The 19,681-nt window shown below is 52.9% G+C and overlaps 1 protein-coding gene across 2 annotated transcripts in view; it reads left to right on the top strand.

Annotated features, from left to right (window-relative positions):
* Positions 1 to 19,202, top strand: part of slc7a8b (solute carrier family 7 member 8b) — a 29,072-nt gene extending 9,870 nt beyond the window's left edge. Inside the window, exons 4-12 of one of the 2 annotated variants that reach the window (XR_015939383.1) lie at positions 3,533 to 3,658; positions 9,351 to 9,504; positions 10,608 to 10,731; positions 11,262 to 11,365; positions 11,629 to 11,725; positions 14,023 to 14,172; positions 15,430 to 15,607; positions 16,611 to 18,529; positions 18,638 to 19,202. Coding sequence is in view for 1 of the 2 variants with exons in the window: in XM_088634306.1 (XP_088490432.1) it covers positions 3,533 to 3,658; positions 9,351 to 9,504; positions 10,608 to 10,731; positions 11,262 to 11,365; positions 11,629 to 11,725; positions 14,023 to 14,172; positions 15,430 to 15,607; positions 16,611 to 16,771 (1,094 nt within the window). In the remaining variant the exon portion in view is untranslated. Of the gene's footprint in view, positions 1 to 3,532; positions 3,659 to 9,350; positions 9,505 to 10,607; positions 10,732 to 11,261; positions 11,366 to 11,628; positions 11,726 to 14,022; positions 14,173 to 15,429; positions 15,608 to 16,610 lie in introns of both variants that reach the window. The other variant, XM_088634306.1, reaches the window with a different exon arrangement.
* Positions 19,203 to 19,681: the final 479 nt, after the last annotated feature.

Here is a 19,681-nt window from a genome sequence, read left to right as displayed (position 1 = left end):
TCACACAGCGGGCGGTCTCCGTGTCTCGCGGTGTCACACAGCGGGCTGGCGGTCTCCGTGTCTCGCGGTGTCACACAGCGGGCGGTCTCTGTGTCTCGCGGTGTCACACAGCGGGCTGGCGGTCTCTGTGTCTCGCGGTGTCACACAGCGGGCGGGCGGTCTCTGTGTCTCGCATTGTCACACAGCGGGCTGGCGGTCTCTGTGTCTCGCGGTGTCACACAGCGGGGTGGCGGTCTCTGTGTCTCGCGGTGTCACACAGCGGGCGGTCTCTGTGTCTCGCGGTGTCACACAGCGGGCGGTCTCTGTGTCTCGCGGTGTCACACAGCGGGCGGTCTCTGTGTCTCGCGGTGTCACACAGCGGGCGGTCTCTGTGTCGCGCGGTGTCACACAGCGGGCTTGCGGTCTCTGTGTCTCGCGGTGTCACACAGCGGGCGGTCTCTGTGTCTCGCGGTGTCACACAGCGGGCGGTCTCTGTGTCTCGCGGTGTCACACAGCGGGCGGTCTCCGTGTCTCGCGGTGTCACACAGCGGGCGGTCTCTGTGTCTCGCGGTGTCACACAGCGGGCTGGCGGTCTCTTAGTCTCGCGGTGTCACACAGCGGGCTGGCGGTCTCTGTGTCTCGCGGTGTCACACAGCGGGCGGTCTCCGTGTCTCGCGGTGTCACACAGCGGGCGGTCTCCGTGTCTCGCGGTGTCACACAGCGGGCGGTCTCTGTGTCTCGCGGTGTCACACAGAGGGCGGTCTCTGTGTCTCGCGGTGTCACACAGCGGGCGGTCTCCGTGTCTCGCGGTGTCACACAGCGGGCTGGCGGTCTCCGTGTCTCGCGGTGTCACACAGCGGGCGGTCTCTGTGTCTCGCGGTGTCACACAGCGGGCTGGCGGTCTCTGTGTCTCGCGGTGTCACACAGCGGGCGGGCGGTCTCTGTGTCTCGCATTGTCACACAGCGGGCTGGCGGTCTCTGTGTCTCGCGGTGTCACACAGCGGGGTGGCGGTCTCTGTGTCTCGCGGTGTCACACAGCGGGCGGTCTCTGTGTCTCGCGGTGTCACACAGCGGGCTTGCGGTCTCTGTGTCTCGCGGTGTCACACAGCGGGCGGTCTCTGTGTCTCGCGGTGTCACACAGCGGGCTTGCGGTCTCTGTGTCTCGCGGTGTCACACAGCGGGCGGTCTCTGTGTCTCGCGGTGTCACACAGCGGGCGGTCTCCGTGTCTCGCGGTGTCACACAGCGGGCGGTCTCTGTGTCTCGCGGTGTCACACAGCGGGCGGTCTCTGTGTCTCGCGGTGTCACACAGCGGGCTGGCGGTCTCCGTGTCTCGCGGTGTCACACAGCGGGCGGTCTCCGTGTCTCGCGGTGTCACACAGCGGGCGGTCTCTGTGTCTCGCGGTGTCACACAGCGGGCGGGCGGTCTCTGTGTCTCGCGGTGTCACACAGCGGGCGGGCGGTCTCTGTGTCTCGCGGTGTCACACAGCGGGCGGTCTCTGTGTCTCGCGGTGTCACACAGCGGGCTGGCGGTCTCTGTGTCTCGCGGTGTCACACAGCGGGCTGGCGGTCTCTGTGTCTCGCGGTGTCACACAGCGGGCTGGCGGTCTCTGTGTCTCGCGGTGTCACACAGCGGGCGGTCTCTGTGTCTCGCGGTGTCACACAGCGGGCGGTCTCTGTGTCTCGCGGTGTCACACAGCGGGCTGGCGGTCTCTGTGTCTCGCGGTGTCACACAGCGGGCGGTCTCTGTGTCTCGCGGTGTCACACAGCGGGCGGTCTCCGTGTCTCGCGGTGTCACACAGCGGGCTGGCGGTCTCCGTGTCTCGCGGTGTCACACAGCGGGCGGTCTCCGTGTCTCGCGGTGTCACACAGCGGGCTGGCGGTCTCCGTGTCTCGCGGTGTCACACAGCGGGCGGTCTCCGTGTCTCGCGGTGTCACACAGCGGGCGGTCTCCGTGTCTCGCGGTGTCACACAGCGGGCGGTCTCTGTGTCTCGCGGTGGGCTGGTCCACACAGCGGGCTGGCGGTCTCTGTGTCTCGCGGTGTCACACAGCGGGCGGTCTCTGTGTCTCGCGGTGTCACACAGCGGGCGGTCTCTGTGTCTCGCGGTGTCACACAGCGGGCGGTCTCCGTGTCTCGCGGTGTCACACAGCGGGCGGTCTCCGTGTCTCGCGGTGTCACACAGCGGGCGGTCTCTGTGTCTCGCGGTGTCACACAGCGGGCTGGCGGTCTCTTAGTCTCGCGGTGTCACACAGCGGGCTGGCGGTCTCTGTGTCTCGCGGTGTCACACAGCGGGCGGTCTCTGTGTCTCGCGGTGTCACACAGCGGGCTGGCGGTCTCTGTGTCTCGCGGTGTCACACAGCGGGCTGGCGGTCTCTGTGTCTCGCGGTGTCACACAGCGGGCGGTCTCTGTGTCTCGCGGTGTCACACAGCGGGCGGTCTCTGTGTCTCGCGGTGTCACACAGCGGGCGGTCTCTGTGTCTCGCGGTGTCACACAGCGGGCTGGCGGTCTCTGTGTCTCACGGTGTCACACAGCGGGCGGTCTCCGTGTCTCGCGGTGTCACACAGCGGGCGGTCTCTGTATCAGTATGTTACACAATGAGTAGATATGTTATGAAATCAGTCATTAACAGAGACGCTAATCTGTCATAAACTATAGGCACATGAATGAACAGTATCAGTAAGAGATAATCGCAAGCAGCACAATTTACTACACACACCTGGAATGGTAATAAATAAAATCTGTGCTGAAGGACAATCTGTGTAATACTGAGTGAGACACAGCAGGAGAGACACACTGAGAGACACACTGACTGAGACACAGCAGGAGAGACTCACTGAGAGACACAGCAGGAGAGACACAGCAGGAGAGACACAGCAGGAGAGACACAGCAGGAGAGACTCACTGACTGAGACACAGCAGGAGAGACTCACTGACTGAGACACAGCAGGAGAGACTCACTGACTGAGACACAGCAGGAGACACAGTGATGTTCAGTTGCTGTCTTTGCACAGAGACAGAGGCAGGCCTATCTGCTGTGTGTCAGCGTTTTTTGCAGTATTGGTGCTAATCTCTTGTACGGAGGTGTAAAGTTCACAGTGACACGAGAGTCAAAGGCTCAAGGCTGGAGGTCGTGGGAGTGAATTGCTTTATTACAACACGGTTCACTTAACAGTACATCTCTGTATTAGTCCTCCCAGCCCTAGTGCTGCTGAAGAACTGTGATTTCAGCAGTGTTGATGTACTGGAGTGTCCAGTCAGTCAGTGTGTCTGTATGAACCCCTCTCTCTCAGTGCAGTGTTAATGTACTGGAGTGTCCAGTCAGTGTGTCTGTATGAACCCCTCTCTCTCAGTGCAGTGTTAATGTACTGGAGTGTCCAGTCAGTCAGTGTGTCTGTATGAACCCCTCTCTCTCAGTGCAGTGTTAATGTACTGGAGTGTCCAGTCAGTCAGTGTGTCTGTATGAACCCCTCTCTCTCAGTGCAGTGTTAATGTACTGGAGTGTCCAGTCAGTCAGTGTGTCTGTATGAACCCCTCTCTCTCTCTCTCCCTCAGTGCTGTTGACCTGGGTGAACTGTGCCAGTGTGCGTTGGGCGACGAGGGTGCAGGATGTCTTCACAGCAGGAAAGCTCCTGGCTCTTGCCCTCATCATTATCATGGGCATCGTGCAAATCTGCAGAGGTACCAACTCTCTGTCTCTGCCTATATCTGTGTGCACCTGTCTGTCTCTGTGCCCCTGTGTGTCTGTCCAGCAGTATCTGTCAGTGTCTGTGACTGTGTGCTCTGAGCCCTGCTGTCTCTCTCTCTGCCCCTGTGTGTCTGTGACTGTGTGCTCTGAGCCCTGCTGTCTCTCTCTCTGCCCCTGTGTGTCTGTGACTGTGTGCTCTGAGCCCTGCTGTCTCTCTCTCTGCCCCTGTGTGTCTGAGATTGTGTGCTCTGAGCCCTGCTGTCTCTCTCTCTGCCCCTGTGTGTCTGAGATTGTGTGCTCTGAGCCCTGCTGTCAATTCAATTCAATTCAATTCAAGGTGCTTTATTAGCATGACCGATAGGTACAATCAGTGTTGCCAAAGCAAATAAAAATAATAAAATTAACATAGAACAAAACAAAAAATAGAAGTAAAATAAAATCTACAGACATGTTACAGACATTTACAACAAAGACATATTATATAATATCGACATATACTGTATTCGGCTGGAGCATTATTGGGAGACAGACTCACTGTTCCTCAGGCTGTGACAGGAGATCACATACTGGGCTGCCAGATCAACTGAGTTCCCTCCTCCCTCTCCCAGTAGGATTGGGACCTGTTGTGGTTTTGGCAGGTGTGGGAACTCTGGGATTAGATTTCTGAATTTCGGGAAGAATGTTTCTCTAATCCCAGAGTATCTGTCACAGTGCAGTAGGAAGTGCACCTCTGTCTCTATTTCTCCCTGCTGGCAGTGGGAGCACAGCCTGTCCTCTCTGGGCAGCCAGGTCTGCCTGTGTCGCCCAGTTTCTATGGCCAGGTTGTGGTCACTGAGCCTGTACTTCGTCAGGGTCTGTTTCTGTTTGTTATTTTTTATTTTGGTCAAATATTCAGCTAGTGTGTATTGTCTGTTTAAGGTTCTGTAGCATTCTAGTTTATGTTGTGTTTGTGTGTGTGTGTCCCAGTGTGTGAGATATTGCTGTTTGATCTGTGCTGTGATGTGGTTGAGTCTGGGTTGTGGTGCTCTAGCAGTGCTGTCCTGAGGCTGGTTAGTGTTGGTGTGGCTCAGGTCGGTGAGCCTCAGGACCAGCTGGCTCAGGGGGCTCTGTTTTGGGCTCAGCTCTTGGCTCTTGGCTGTCTCTCTCTCTGCCCCTGTGTGTCTGTGACTGTGTGCTCTGAGCCCTGCTGTCTCTCTCTCTGCCCCTGTGTGTCTGAGATTGTGTGCTCCGAGCCCTGCTGTCTCTCTCTCTGCCCCTGTGTGTCTGAGATTGTGTGCTCTGAGCCCTGCTGTCTCTCTCTCTGCCCCTGTGTGTCTGAGATTGTGTGCTCCGAGCCCTGCTGTCTCTCTCTCTGCCCCTGTGTGTCTGAGATTGTGTGCTCTGAGCCCTGCTGTCAATTCAATTCAATTCAATTCAAGGTGCTTTATTAGCATGACCGATGGGTACAATCAGTGTTGCCAAAGCAAATAAAAATAAAAAAATTAACATAGAACAAAACAAAAAATAGAAGTAAAGTAAAATCTACAGACATGTTACAGACATTTACAACAAAGACATATTATATAATATCGACATATACTGTAGGCGGCTGGAGCATTATTGGGAGACGGACTCACTGTTCCTCAGGCTGTGACAGGAGATCACATACTGGGCTGCCAGATCAACTGAGTTCCCTCCTCCCTCTCCCAGTAGGATTGGGACCTGTTGTGGTTTTGGCAGGTGTGGGAACTCTGGGATTAGATTTCTGAATTTCGGGAAGAATGTTTCTCTAATCCCAGAGTATCTGTCACAGTGCAGTAGGAAGTGCACCTCTGTCTCTATTTCTCCCTGCTGGCAGTGGGAGCACAGCCTGTCCTCTCTGGGCAGCCAGGTCTGCCTGTGTCGCCCAGTTTCTATGGCCAGGTTGTGGTCACTGAGCCTGTACTTCGTCAGGGTCTGTTTCTGTTTGTTATTTTTTATTTTGGTCAAATATTCAGCTAGTGTGTATTGTCTGTTTAAGGTTCTGTAGCATTCCAGTTTATGTTGTGTTTGTGTGTGTGTGTCCCAGTGTGTGAGATATTGCTGTTTGATCTGTGCTGTGATGTGGTTGAGTCTGGGTTGTGGTGCTCTAGCAGTGCTGTCCTGAGGCTGGTTAGTGTTGGTGTGGCTCAGGTCGGTGAGCCTCAGGACCAGCTGGCTCAGGGGGCTCTGTTTTGGGCTCAGCTCTTGGCTGAGCAGGGCTTTGTGGTGGTAGGAATTTTGGTCACTGTTTTTTAGGTGTAGCCAATACTTTAATACTCTCTTCTGTATGTTTATCAATAGTGGGTACTGGCCTAATTCGGCCCTGCACCCGTTGTTAGGAGTTTTTCTCTGCACACGGAGGATGTTTCTACAGATCTCCATGTGCAGAGTTTCTGTGGGGTGTTTGTCCCATTGGGTGTAATCCTGGTCTGTGAGGGGACCCCAAACTTCACTGCCGTATAGGGCAATGGGTTGGATTACACTTTCAAATATTTGGAGCCAGATTCTTGTTGGTGGGTTGATGTTGAAGAGCCTCCTTCTTATTGCGTAGAAAGCCCTGAGTGCCTTCTCCCTCAGTGCCTTCACTGCCAGGTCAAAACTCCCGGAAGAGCTGATGGTGAGACCGAGATATGTGTAGCTGGATGTGTGCTCCAATGTGTTGTTGTTCAGTGTGAATTTGTACCTGTTTCCCTGAGGTCTGGCTTTCTTCTGGAAAACCATAACTCTGGTCTTGTCCAGATTGACTGTCAGTGCCCAGGTCTGACAGTACTGCTCCAGCAGTGCCAGGTTCTGCTGCAGCCCCTGTTCTGTGGGCGACAGCAGGACCAGGTCATCTGCGTAGAGCAGGAACTTGATTTCTGTGTCGTGTAGTGTAAGACCAGGAGCTGCAGACTGCTCCAACATTCCTGCTAATTCATTGATATAGATATTGAACAGTGTTGGGCTCAGGCTGCAGCCCTGTCTCACCCCGCGGCCTTGGGTGAAGAATTTAGTCCTTTTGTTTCCAATTTTCACTGCACATTTGCTCTCTGAATACATTGATTTAATTATGTCGTACACTTTGCCCCCTATGCCACTTTGGAGTAGTTTATAAAACAATCTCTCATGCCAAATCGAGTCAAATGCTTTTTTGAAATCGACAAAGCAGGCAAAAATTTTTCCTTTGTGTTTTTGGTGGACGTGTTTGTCTATCAGTGTGTGTAGGGTGTAAATGTGATCAGATGTGCGGTGATCTGGCAAGAAGCCAATCTGACTTTTACTCAGGACATTGTGTTCGGTAAGGAAGGCCAGTATTCGTGTATTTAGGATACTGCAGAATACCTTCCCCAGGTTACTGTTCACACAGATGCCCCGTTAGTTGTTGGGATCGAGTTTATCTCCACTCTTATAGATGGGCGTGATCAGTCCTTGGTTCCAGGCCTCGGGGAAACATCCAGCTGTCATGATGAGATTGCTGTCTCTCTCTCTGCCCCTGTGTGTCTGAGATTGTGTGCTCTGAGCCCTGCTGTCTCTCTCTCTGCCCCTGTGTGTCTGTGACTGTGTGCTCTGAGCCCTGCTGTCTCTCTCTCTGCCCCTGTGTGTCTGTGACTGTGTGCTCTGAGCCCTGCTGTCTCTCTCTCTGCCCCTGTGTGTCTGAGATTGTGTGCTCTGAGCCCTGCTGTCTCTCTCTCTGCCCCTGTGTGTCTGTGATTGTGTGCTCCGAGCCCTGCTGTCTGTGTGTCTGTGACTGTGTGCTCTGAGCCCTGCTGTCTCTCTCTCTGCCCCTGTGTGTCTGTGACTGTGTGCTCTGAGCCCTGCTGTCTCTCTCTCTGCCCCTGTGTGTCTGAGATTGTGTGCTCTGAGCCCTGCTGTCTCTCTCTCTGCCCCTGTGTGTCTGTGATTGTGTGCTCCGAGCCCTGCTGTCTGTGTGTCTGTGATTGTGTGCTCCGAGCCCTGCTGTCTGTGTGTCTGTGACTGTGTGTCTGAGATTGTGTGCTCTGAGCCCTGCTGTCTGTCTGGGGTGAGGTGGGGGTCGGGGGGTGGCGTGGAGGGGTGTGATGGCAGGAGAGAGAGGAGGGGGTGTTTCTCATGATTTCCTCGAGATTCACATTATTACTGACTGACTGATCAGAGTGATTCTCAGTGCTCCTCCTCTCTCACTGGAGAGCTACAGTATTAACCCATCTCTCTGTCTCTCTCTCACTGGAGAGCTACAGTATTAACCCATCTCTCTGTCTCTCTCTCACTGGAGAGCTACAGTATTAACCCATCTCTCTGTCTCTCTCTCACTGGAGAGCTACAGTATTAACCCATCTCTCTCTCTCTCTCACTGGAGAGCTACAGCATTAACCCATCTCTCTCTCTCTCTCACTGGAGTGCTGCAGTATTAACCCATCTCTCTCTCTCTCTCTCTCACTGGAGTGCTGCAGTATTAACCCATCTCTCTCTCTCACTGGAGAGCTACAGTATTAACCCATCTCTCTGTCTCTCTCACTGGAGAGCTACAGTATTAACCCATCTCTCTGTCTCTCTCTCACTGGAGAGCTACAGTATTAACCCATCTCTCTGTCTCTCTCTCACTGGAGAGCTACAGTATTAACCCATCTCTCTGTCTCTCTCTCACTGGAGAGCTACAGTATTAACCCATCTCTCTGTCTCTCTCTCACTGGAGAGCTACAGTATTAACCCATCTCTCTGTCTCTCTCTCACTGGAGAGCTACAGTATTAACCCATCTCTCTGTCTCTCTCTCACTGGAGAGCTACAGTATTAACCCATCTCTCTGTCTCTCTCTCACTGGAGAGCTACAGTATTAACCCATCTCTCTCTCTCAGGGCAGTGTGACTCTAGTGACCTGTCTCTCTTTCTCGGGGCAGTGTGACTGTATTAACCTGTCTCTCTCTCTTTCTCGGGGCAGTGTGACTGTTTTACCCTCTCTCTCTCTCTCGGGGCAGTGTGATTGTATTACCCTGTCTCTCTCTCTCTCTCGGGGCAGTGTGATTGTATTACCCTGTCTCTCTCTCTCGGGGCAGTGTGACTGTAGTGACCCGTCTCTCTCTCGGGGCAGTGTGACTGTAGTGACCCGTCTCTCTCTCTCTCTCGGGGCAGTGTGACTGTAGTGACCCGTCTCTCTCTCTCTCTCGGGGCAGTGTGACTGTAGTGACCCGTCTCTCTCTCGGGGCAGTGTGACTGTAGTGACCTGTCTCTCTCTCGGGGCAGTGTGACTGTAGTGACCCGTCTCTCTCTCTCTCTCGGGGCAGTGTGACTGTAGTGACCCGTCTCTCTCTCGGGGCAGTGTGACTGTAGTGACTTGTCTCTCTCTCGGGGCAGTGTGACTGTATTACCCTGTCTCTCTCTCTCTCTTGGGGCAGTGTGACTGTAGTGACCCGTCTCTCTCTCGGGGCAGTGTGACTGTAGTGACTTGTCTCTCTCTCGGGGCAGTGTGACTGTATTACCCTGTCTCTCTCTCTCTCTTGGGGCAGTGTGACTGTAGTGACCCGTCTCTCTCTCGGGGCAGTGTGACTGTAGTGACTTGTCTCTCTCTCGGGGCAGTGTGACTGTATTACCCTGTCTCTCTCTCTCTCTCGGGGCAGTGTGACTGTATTACCCTGTCTCTCTCTCTCTCTCGGGGCAGTGTGACTGTATTACCCTGTCTCTCTCTCTCTCTCGGGGCAGTGTGACTGTAGTGACCCGTCTCTCTCTCTCAGGGCAGTATTACTGGCTCCAGCCCTCCCAGGCGTTCGAGAGCTTCGTGGAGCCGGACGTGGGGCTGATCGCGCTGGCCTTCCTACAGGGCTCCTTCGCCTACGGCGGCTGGAACTTCCTCAACTACGTGACCGAGGAGCTCGTCGACCCCTACAGGTCAGGGCCTTAACGAGCCCCGCTAACGAGCTGACGAGCTGGCCCCGGGCACGCGCCTGGAGGGGCACTGCAGCTCGTCGACCCCTACAGGTCAGGGCCTTAACGAGCCCCGCTGACGAGCTGACGAGCTGGCCCCGGGCACGCGCCTGGAGGGGCACTGCAGCTCGTCGACCCCTACAGGGCACGCGCCTGGAGGGGCACTGCAGCTCGTCGACCCCTACAGGTCAGGGCCTTAACGAGCCCCGCTGACGAGCTGACGAGCTGGCCCCCGGGCACGCGCCTGGAGGGGCACTGCAGCTCGTCGACCCCTACAGGTCAGGGCCTTAACGAGCCCCGCTGACGAGCTGGCCCCCGGGCACGCGCCTGGAGGGACGCTGCAGCGAGGGTGGCCGTCTTCCCTGGGCTCGGACCCGAGCTCAAGGAGACCCAGGGGCCGGCCCCCCTGCTGTATGCGGCGGAGGGCAGCCCGCGGCCCCCACGAGCTGTACGTCCACAAGAGTCCCCCGTGCCCTGTTGAGCACCGGCATCCCGCGGGCTCTCCCTGGTCACTGTGAACGGTCTGGGCTGGTGTCTGGTTCACCGGCGCCAGTTTCGATCCACTGGGCAGCGAAGAGAGTGAGCCCTGATTGGAGGAGCAGTGTGTCTCTCACTGACAGAGTGAGCCCTGATTGGAGGAGCAGTGTGTCTCACTGACAGAGTGAGCCCTGATTGGAGGAGCAGTGTGTCTCACTGACAGAGTGAGCCCTGATTGGAGGAGCAGGGTGTCTCACTGACAGAGTGAGCCCTGATTGGAGGAGCAGGGTGTCTCACTGACAGAGTGAGCCCTGATTGGAGGAGCAGTGTGTCTCTCACTGACAGAGTGAGCCCTGATTGGAGGAGCAGGGTGTCTCACTGACAGAGTGAGCCCTGATTGGAGGAGCAGGGTGTCTCTCACTGACAGAGTGAGCCCTGATTGGAGGAGCAGGGTGTCTCTCACTGACAGAGTGAGCCCTGATTGGAGGAGCAGGGTGTCTCACTGACAGAGTGAGCCCTGATTGGAGGAGCAGGGTGTCTCTCACTGACAGAGTGAGCCCTGTCTCTGCATTGACCCCTCTCTCTTCCAGGAACCTCCCAAGAGCGATCTACATCTCCATCCCCCTGGTGACGTTTGTCTACGTCTTTGCCAACATCGCCTACGTGACGGCCATGAGCCCTCAGGAGCTTCTGGCCTCCAACGCCGTGGCTGTGGTACGTGTCTGCCTGCCTACCTCTCTGCCAATCCGCTTGCCTGTCTGTCTGTCCCTCACAGTCCCTCTGTCTGCCTCTCTTCCTGTCTTCCTGTTTCTCTGTCTCTGTCTTTCTGCTTGTCTTCCTGTCTCTCTGCCTGTCTGTCCCTCTATCTGTCTGTTTCTCTGCCTGCCTGCCTGCCTGTCTCTCTGCTGGTCTGTCACACTGTCGACCTGCTGAGAAAAGCATTCCTCAGTTTTTGGGACCCCCCCCACCCTGTTATCTAGCAGGCCTCTGTCGGAGGAGCTTGCGTGTTTCATGCTGGTATCTGTGGGAGTGGCTGGCCTCCTGGTGGTCACACACAGTACTGCAGTTCGCCTTCCCATGAGTGCGGGTGAAGGGTCAGGGGTCAACTGCCCCTCTGCTCCACACTACTGCCCCACCACTCAACAGTGCTTCTCCACAACCCAGTTGTGGGTCAGTTGTCCGAGTGTCTGTGTGGCCGGAGGCTGATTCTCCTCTCCCTCTCCCTCCCCCCTCTCTCCCCCCAGACGTTCGGTGAGAAGCTGCTGGGGGTCATGTCCTGGATCATGCCCATCTCCGTGGCTCTGTCTACCTTCGGAGGAGTGAACGGCTCCCTCTTCACCTCCTCCAGGTCAGACACAATTCCACAAGCTTTACTGGCATTACAGTGCCCATCTCAGTGTTGCTAACGCACACACAATCAACACAACATCTACAGACATGTTCTACACAGACACGTACTGCATGTCGTGACCGGGAATCGAACAGGCACGCGTTTACTCCACTGTACCAGAACGTCTCTGCACCTCTGTCCATCTCTCCTCTCACACTCACTGTTCAAGTCCTGTAGAGGCCAGTCAGTGTGTTGATATCAACCCCCTCTATCTTTCTCAGGCTGTTCTTTGCAGGAGCAAGGGAAGGTCACCTGCCCAGTCTCCTGGCCATGATCCACATCAAACGCTGCACTCCAATCCCAGCTTTACTGTTTACAGTGAGTCTGCCTGTTTTGATTTCTCTCTAATTTAGGAGTGTCTCTAGGGTCTGTATTAGTGTCTGTATTAATCTCTCTGATTTAGGAGTGTCTCCAGGGTCTATATTAGTGTCTGTATTATTCCCTCTGTGTGAGGAGTGTCTCTAGGGTCTATATTAGGGTCTGTATTAATCTCTCTGATTTAGGAGTGTCTCTAGGGTCTATATTAGGGTCTGTATTAATATCACTGTGTGAGGAGTGTCTCTAGGGTCTATATTAGTGTCTGTATTAATCTCTCTGTGTGATGAGTGTCTCTAGGGTCTATATTAGAGTCTGTATTAATCTCTCTGTGTGAGGAGTGTCTCTAGGGTCTTTATTAGGATCTGTATTAATCTCTCTGATTTAGGAGTGTCTCTAGGATCTATAGTAGTGTCTGTATTAATCCCTCTGTGTGAGGAGTGTTTCTAGGGTCTATATTAGGGTCTGTATTAATCTCTCTGTGTGAGGAGTGTCTCTAGGGTCTATATTAGAGTCTGTATTAATATCACTGTGTGAGGAGTGTCTCTAGGGTCTATATTAGTGTCTGTATTAATCTCTCTGTGTGAGGAGTGTCTCTAGGGTCTTTATTAGGATCTGTATTAATCTCTCTGATTTAGGAGTGTCTCTAGGATCTATAGTAGTGTCTGTATTAATCCCTCTGTGTGAGGAGTGTTTCTAGGGTCTATATTAGGGTCTGTATTAATCTCTCTGTGTGAGGAGTGTCTCTAGGGTCTATATTAGGGCCCGTATTATTCTCTCTGATTTAGGAGTGTCTCTAGGGTCTATATTAGGGTCTGTATTAATCTATTTGTGTGAGGAGTGTCTCTAGGGTCTATATTAGTGTCTGTATTAATCTCTCTGTGTGAGGAGTGTCTCTAGGGTCTTTATTAGGATCTGTATTAATCTCTCTGATTTAGGAGTGTCTCTAGGATCTATAGTAGTGTCTGTATTAATCCCTCTGTGTGAGGAGTGTTTCTAGGGTCTATATTAGGGTCTGTATTAATCTCTCTGTATAAGGAGTGTCTCTAGGGTCTATATTAGGGCCTGTATTAATCTCTCTGATTTAGGAGTGTCTCTAGGGTCTATATTAGGGTCTGTATTAATCTATTTGTGTGAGGAGTGTCTCTAGGGTCTATATTAGGGTATGTATTGATCCCTCTGTGTGAGGAGTGTCTCTAGGGTCTATATTAGGGTCTGTATTAATCTATTTGTGTGAGGAGTGTCTCTAGGGTCTATATTAGGGTCTGTATTAATCTATTTGTGTGAGGAGTGTCTCTAGGGTCTATATTAGGGTATGTATTGATCCCTCTGTGTGAGGAGTGTCTCTAGGGTCTATATTAGGGTCTGTATTAATTCCTCTGTGTGAGGAGAGTCTCTAGGCTCTATATTAGGGCTTGTATTAATCTCTCTGTGTGAGGAGTGTTTCTAGGGTCTATATTAGGGTCTGTATTAATCTCTCTGATTTAGGAGTGTCTCTAGGGTCTGTATTAGGGTCTGTATTAATCCCTCTGTGTGAGGGGTGTCTCTAGGATCTATATTAGTGTCTGTATTAATCTCTCTGTGTGAGGAGTGTCTCTAGGATCTATATTAGTGTCTGTATTAATCTCTCTGTGTGTTAGGAGCGTTTCTAGGGTCTATATTAGGGTCTGTATTAATCTCTGTGTGAGGAGTATCTCTAGGGTCTATATTAGGGTCTGTATTAATCTATTTGTGTGAGGAGTGTCTCTAGGGTCTATATTAGGGTATGTATTGATCCCTCTGTGTGAGGAGTGTCTCTAGGGTCTATATTAGGGTCTGTATTAATCTCTCTGTGTGAGGAGTGTCTCTAGGGTCTATATTAGGGCCTGTATTAATCTCTCTGATTTAGGAGTGTCTCTAGGGTCTATATTAGGGTATGTATTGATCCCTCTGTGTGAGGAGTGTCTCTAGGGTCTATATTAGGGCCTGTATTAATCTCTCTGTGTGAGGAGTGTTTCTAGGGTCTATATTAGGGTCTGTATTAATCTCTCTGATTTAGGAGTGTCTCTAGGGTCTATATTAGGGTCTGTATTAATCTATTTGTGTGAGGAGTGTCTCTAGGGTCTGTATTAGGGTCTGTATTAATCCCTCTGTGTGAGGGGTGTCTCTAGGATCTATATTAGTGTCTGTATTAATCTCTCTGTGTGTTAGGAGCGTTTCTAGGATCTATATTAGGGTCTGTATTAATCTTTCTGTGTGTTAGGAGTGTCTCTAGGGCCTATATTAGGGTCTGTATTAATTTTATTGTCTCTCTTCTTCAGTGCGTCTCCACTCTTCTGATGCTGGTCACCAGTGACATGTACACGCTGATTAACTACGTCGGCTTTATTAATTACCTTTTCTATGGCGTCACTGTTGCCGGGCAGATCGTCCTGCGCTGGAAGAAACCAGACATTCCTCGGCCAATCAAGGTGAGCCTGTTAATGTACTGGAGTGTCCAGTCAGTGTGTCTGTATGAACCCCTCTCTCTCAGTGCAGTGTTAATGTACTGGAGTGTCCAGTCAGTCAGTGTGTCTGTATGAACCCCTCTCTCTCAGTGCAGTGTTAATGTACTGGAGTGTCCAGTCAGTCAGTGTGTCTGTATGAACCCCTCTCTCTCAGTGCAGTGTTAATGTACTGGAGTGTCCAGTCAGTCAGTGTGTCTGTATGAACCCCTCTCTCTCAGTGCAGTGTTAATGTACTGGAGTGTCCAGTCAGTCAGTGTGTCTGTATGAACCCCTCTCTCTCAGTGCAGTGTTAATGTACTGGAGTGTCCAGTCAGTCAGTGTGTCTGTATGAACCCCTCTCTCTCAGTGCAGTGTTAATGTACTGGAGTGTCCAGTCAGTCAGTGTGTCTGTATGAACCCCTCTCTCTCAGTGCAGTGTTAATGTACTGGAGTGTCCAGTCAGTGGGTCTGTATGAACCCCTCTCTCTCAGTGCAGTGTTAATGTACTGGAGTGTCCAGTCAGTGGGTCTGTATGAACCCCTCTCTCTCAGTGCAGTGTTAATGTACTGGAGTGTCCAGTCAGTGGGTCTGTATGAACCCCTCTCTCTCAGTGCAGTGTTAATGTACTGGAGTGTCCAGTCAGTGTGTCTGTATGAACCCCTCTCTCTCAGTGCAGTGTTAATGTACTGGAGTGTCCAGTCAGTGTGTCTGTATGAACCCCTCTCTCTCAGTGCAGTGTTAATGTACTGGAGTGTCCAGTCAGTCAGTGTGTCTGTATGAACCCCTCTCTCTCAGTGCAGTGTTAATGTACTGGAGTGTCCAGTCAGTGTGTCTGTATGAACCCCTCTCTCTCAGTGCAGTGTTAATGTACTGGAGTGTCCAGTCAGTCAGTGTGTCTGTATGAACCCCTCTCTCTCAGTGCAGTGTTAATGTACTGGAGTGTCCAGTCAGTGTGTCTGTATGAACCCCTCTCTCTCAGTGCAGTGTTAATGTACTGGAGTGTCCAGTCAGTGTGTCTGTATGAACCCCTCTCTCTCAGTGCAGTGTTAATGTACTGGAGTGTCCAGTCAGTCAGTGTGTCTGTATGAACCCCTCTCTCTCAGTGCAGTGTTAATGTACTGGAGTGTCCTGTCAGTCAGTGTGTCTGTATGAACCCCTCTCTCTCAGTGCAGTGTTAATGTACTGGAGTGTCCAGTCAGTGTGTCTGTATTGAGTCAGTATTAACCTGTATCCCTCTTCCAGGTGAACCTCATATTCCCAGTGATTTACCTGCTGTTCTGGGCCTTCCTCCTGGTGTTCAGCCTGTACTCGGAGCCGGTGGTGTGTGGCATCGGTCTGGCCATCATGCTGACCGGCGTGCCGGTCTACTTCCTGGGTGTGCACTGGAAGAACAAGCCCGAGTGCTTCGACAAGCTCGTCGGTATGGAAACCAGCCCTGACGATTCCACACATGCATGTTACCCCTGCTGTTGGCCCTGCTGTTACCCCTGCTGTTACCCCTGCTGTTGGCCCTGCTGTTACCCCTGCTGTTGGCCCTGCTGTTACCCCTGCTGTTGGCTCTGCTGTTACCCCTGCTGTTGGCTCTGCTGTTACCCCTGCTGTTACCCCTGCTGTTGGCTCTGCTGTTACCCCTGCTGTTACCCCTGCTGTTGGCTCTGCTGTTACCCCTGCTGTTGGCTCTGCTGTTGGCTCTGCTGTTACCCCTGCTGTTGGCTCTGCTGTTACCCCTGCTGTTACCCCTGCTGTTACCCCTGCTGTTGGCTCTGCTGTTACCCCTGCTGTTACCCCTGCTGTTGGCCCTGCTGTTACCCCTGCTGTTGGCCCTGCTGTTACCCCTGCTGTTACCCCTGCTGTTGGCTCTGCTGTTGGCTCTGCTGTTACCCCTGCTGTTGGCCCTGCTGTTACCCCTGCTGTTACCCCTGCTGTTGGCCCTGCTGTTACCCCTGCTGTTGGCTCTGCTGTTACCCCTGCTGTTACCCCTGCTGTTGGCCCTGCTGTTACCCCTGCTGTTGGCACTGCTATTTCTGTTGGTGAAACTCCTCCTGCTCTCACTGTTACTGCTGCTTTTACCCCTTGTGTTACTGTTATTGCTTCTGCTGCCCCTGTAGTTCCTGCTGCCTCCAGCAGTCCAGTCCCCTTCTCCCTGTGCTCTCTCTGGCGGGGCAGAGCGCCCCCTCACCCGCACAGGAGGAGCAGGGAACTGCAGCTCTGTTGCACTTGACTCACTTGAAGACGTGTGGCAACAGAGAATCATGGTGCTGATTCTTGAATTGTTCTCCAGGAGATTAAATTATTTTCTCTGTTACTTTCTCCCTCCTCTCCCCCCCTCTCCCCTCTCCCCTCTCTCTCCCCTCTCTCTCCCCTCTCTCTCCCCTCTCTCTCCCCTCTCTCTCTCTCCTCTCCTCCTCTCTCTGGGGGAGCAGACAGGCTGACGTTCGTGGGCCAGAGGTTCTGTGTGGTGGTGTACCCCGGGGAGGCGGCCCGGAAGGAGGAGGGGAGCGGGGAGGAGCGGTCTCCCATCTACACGCCCCCTGCTGGCGGGGAGGGCGAGGGGCAGGCGGAGAAGGCCGCGGTGGAGAGCTGAGCCCCGCGGCGCCCGCGGTGTTCCTCATCCTTCTGGCCTTCCTCACGGTCCTCTCCAGCGGCAGGGCGAGTGAGGGGCGGAGAGGGAGAGACGCTGGTTTGTCAACGGATCTCAGATCATTTCTTATTGTTGAAAAGTAATCGTCCTCTTTAGCAGTTAGCAGAACGAGCACAGCCCTCACCAGCATGTACTGTGTAGACGCTCCAGCATCTTCATCATCCTCATCCTCATCAGGGCTGTACAGAGCAGAAGCTCAGTCCGGCTCATCTGTGACTTCAGACTAACACTCCATCATCATCATCCTCATCTTCATCAGGGCTGTACAGAGCAGAAGCTCAGTCCGGCTCATCTGTGACTTCACACGATCACTCCATCATCATCATCATCATCCTCATCCTCATCAGGGCTGTACAGAGCAGAAGCTCAGTCCGGCTCATCTGTGACTTCACACGATCACTCCATCATCATCATCATCATCATCATCATGCTCATCCTCATCATCTTCATCAGGGCTGTACAGAGCAGAAGCTCAGTCCGGCTCATCTGTGACTTCAGACTAACACTTCATCATCATCATCATCCTCATCTTCATCAGGGCTGTACAGAGCAGAAGCTCAGTCCGGCTCATCTGTGACTTCAGACTAACACTCCATCATCATCATCCTCATCTTCATCAGGCTGTACAGAGCAGAAGCTCAGTCCGGCTCATCTGTGACTTCACACGATCACTCCATCATCATCATCATCATCATGCTCATCCTCATCATCTTCATCAGGGCTGTACAGAGCAGAAGCTCAGTCCGGCTCATCTGTGACTTCAGACTAACACTCCATCATCATCATCCTCATCTTCATCAGGGCTGTACAGAGCAGAAGCTCAGTCCGGCTCATCTGTAGCCATGGAACCTGGTTGCCTGTAAACTCCATCGTCACTGTATCTTCAGCGTCCGATCTGCAGCTCATCACCACCACCATCATCATCATCGTCGTCCGATCTGCAGCTCATCACCACCACCATCATCATCATCGTCGTCCGATCTGCAGCTCATCACCACCACCATCATCATCATCGTCGTCCGATCTGCAGCTCATCATCATCGTCATCAGATCTGCAGGTCATGAGATTGTCAGAGCTCATGTGAAACACCGAAGCACACGATCACTGCTTCATCTTCATCATCACCACCATCATCGTCGGTGCTCCTGGGTCTACCTGTGCAATACTGACTGAACAGAACCTCAGCCCAGCTCGTGGGACAGCAGCAAGCGAGCAGAGCCTTCCTCCTCCATGCCATCCTCGTCTTCGCTGGTCGGACTGGTCTGTGAAGGCGCCCCGCTCCTCCGTCAGGAGCAGGCTTTCCCACTGTTCCCACTGGTCCCCTCCCAGTCCTGTCCCAGGCCGGTCTTGTGTCCCGTGCATGGACTGGGCTTACTGGGACAGGGACTGGGCATGAGGCTGGGATTGCGACTGGGATTGGGATTGGAAATGAGATTGGGACTGGGATATGGACTGGGACTGGGATATGGACTGGGATTACTGGGACAGGGACTGGGCATGCGGCTGGGATTGCGACTGGAAATGGGGCTGGGATTGGGATTGGAAATAAGATTGGGACTGGGACTGGGACTGGGCATGAGGGTGGGATTACGACTGAAAATGGGGCTGGGATTGCAGATGGGATTGGGACTGGGCATGAGGCTGGGATTGGACGTGAGATTGGGATCTGGACTGGGACTGGGACAGGGACTGGGCATGAGGCTGGGATTGCGACTGAAAATGGGGCTGGGATTGCAGATGGGATTGGGACTGGGCATGAGGCTGGGATTGGACGTGAGATTGGGATTGGGACTGGGACTGGGCATGAGGCTGGGATTGCGACTGGAAATGGGGCTGGGATTGCAGATGGGATTGGGACTGGGCATGAGGCTGGGATTGGACGTGAGATTGGGACTGGGACTGGGACTGGTCTGGCAGACAGAGCAGTGGGAACCGGGCTCTCTGACCTGTCCTCACGTCTGTGAGGTAACCTGGCGAGGGCTCCTGCTCGTCGTCCTTCTCGTAATCACTGCTGCTGTTCCACACTGCGGCCTCCTCCGAGTGCTAACGGTAACCTCTGATCCTTTGTGAATTACACTAACGACTATCATGTATACTGTTTTTTTAGTATGATTCTACTTGTATCGTTTCTATTTTCATTGAGTTTTGATTTTCTTAGCTTTAATGGGAATTAAGGGCACTACTTTTAGCGCCGGCGCGGAGGTGCACGTTAGGAAGTCCGCTGCACATTCAGAGCAGGTGCTTGCGGATGAACGTGAGGCCTGGCTAAAAGTAGTTCCGGCGTTTTTTTCAATGCCTTAAAGATGATGTATTCTGTAGCTAGGTGCTATCTTGGCTTTGAAACTTGATTTTTAAAATATTTTTTAAAGAAAAGATCTTGGTATTGGTATATCATTTAGTCAGTTCAACTATGCAGCGTCAGAAATGGACACACACCGACAGAGTGCCAAAATATGGCTGACTAACAGATATGGACTGACCCAGACAGACACAAACTGACCCAGACTGACTGACTGACACAAACTGACCCAGACTGACTGACTGACCCAGACTGACTGACACAAACAGACCCAGACTGAGAGTCCAAAATATGGCTGACTAACAGATATGGACTGGCCCTGACAGACTGACCCAGACTGACCCAGACTGACTGACTGACACAAACTGACCCAGACTGAGAGTGCCAAAATATGGCTGACTAACAGATATGGACTGACCCAGACTGACTGACTCAAACAGACCCAGACTGACTGACTGACTGACTCAAACAGACCCAGACTGACTGACTGACTGACACAAACAGACCCAGACTGACTGACTGACTGACACAAACAGACCCAGACTGACTGACT

Source organism: Lepisosteus platostomus, chromosome 6 (genome assembly GCF_059453375.1).
Source record: "Lepisosteus platostomus isolate fLepPlt1 chromosome 6, fLepPlt1.hap1, whole genome shotgun sequence".
NCBI lineage: Eukaryota > Metazoa > Chordata > Actinopteri > Semionotiformes > Lepisosteidae > Lepisosteus > Lepisosteus platostomus.
This window is presented reverse-complemented; position numbering and strand designations above follow the sequence as displayed.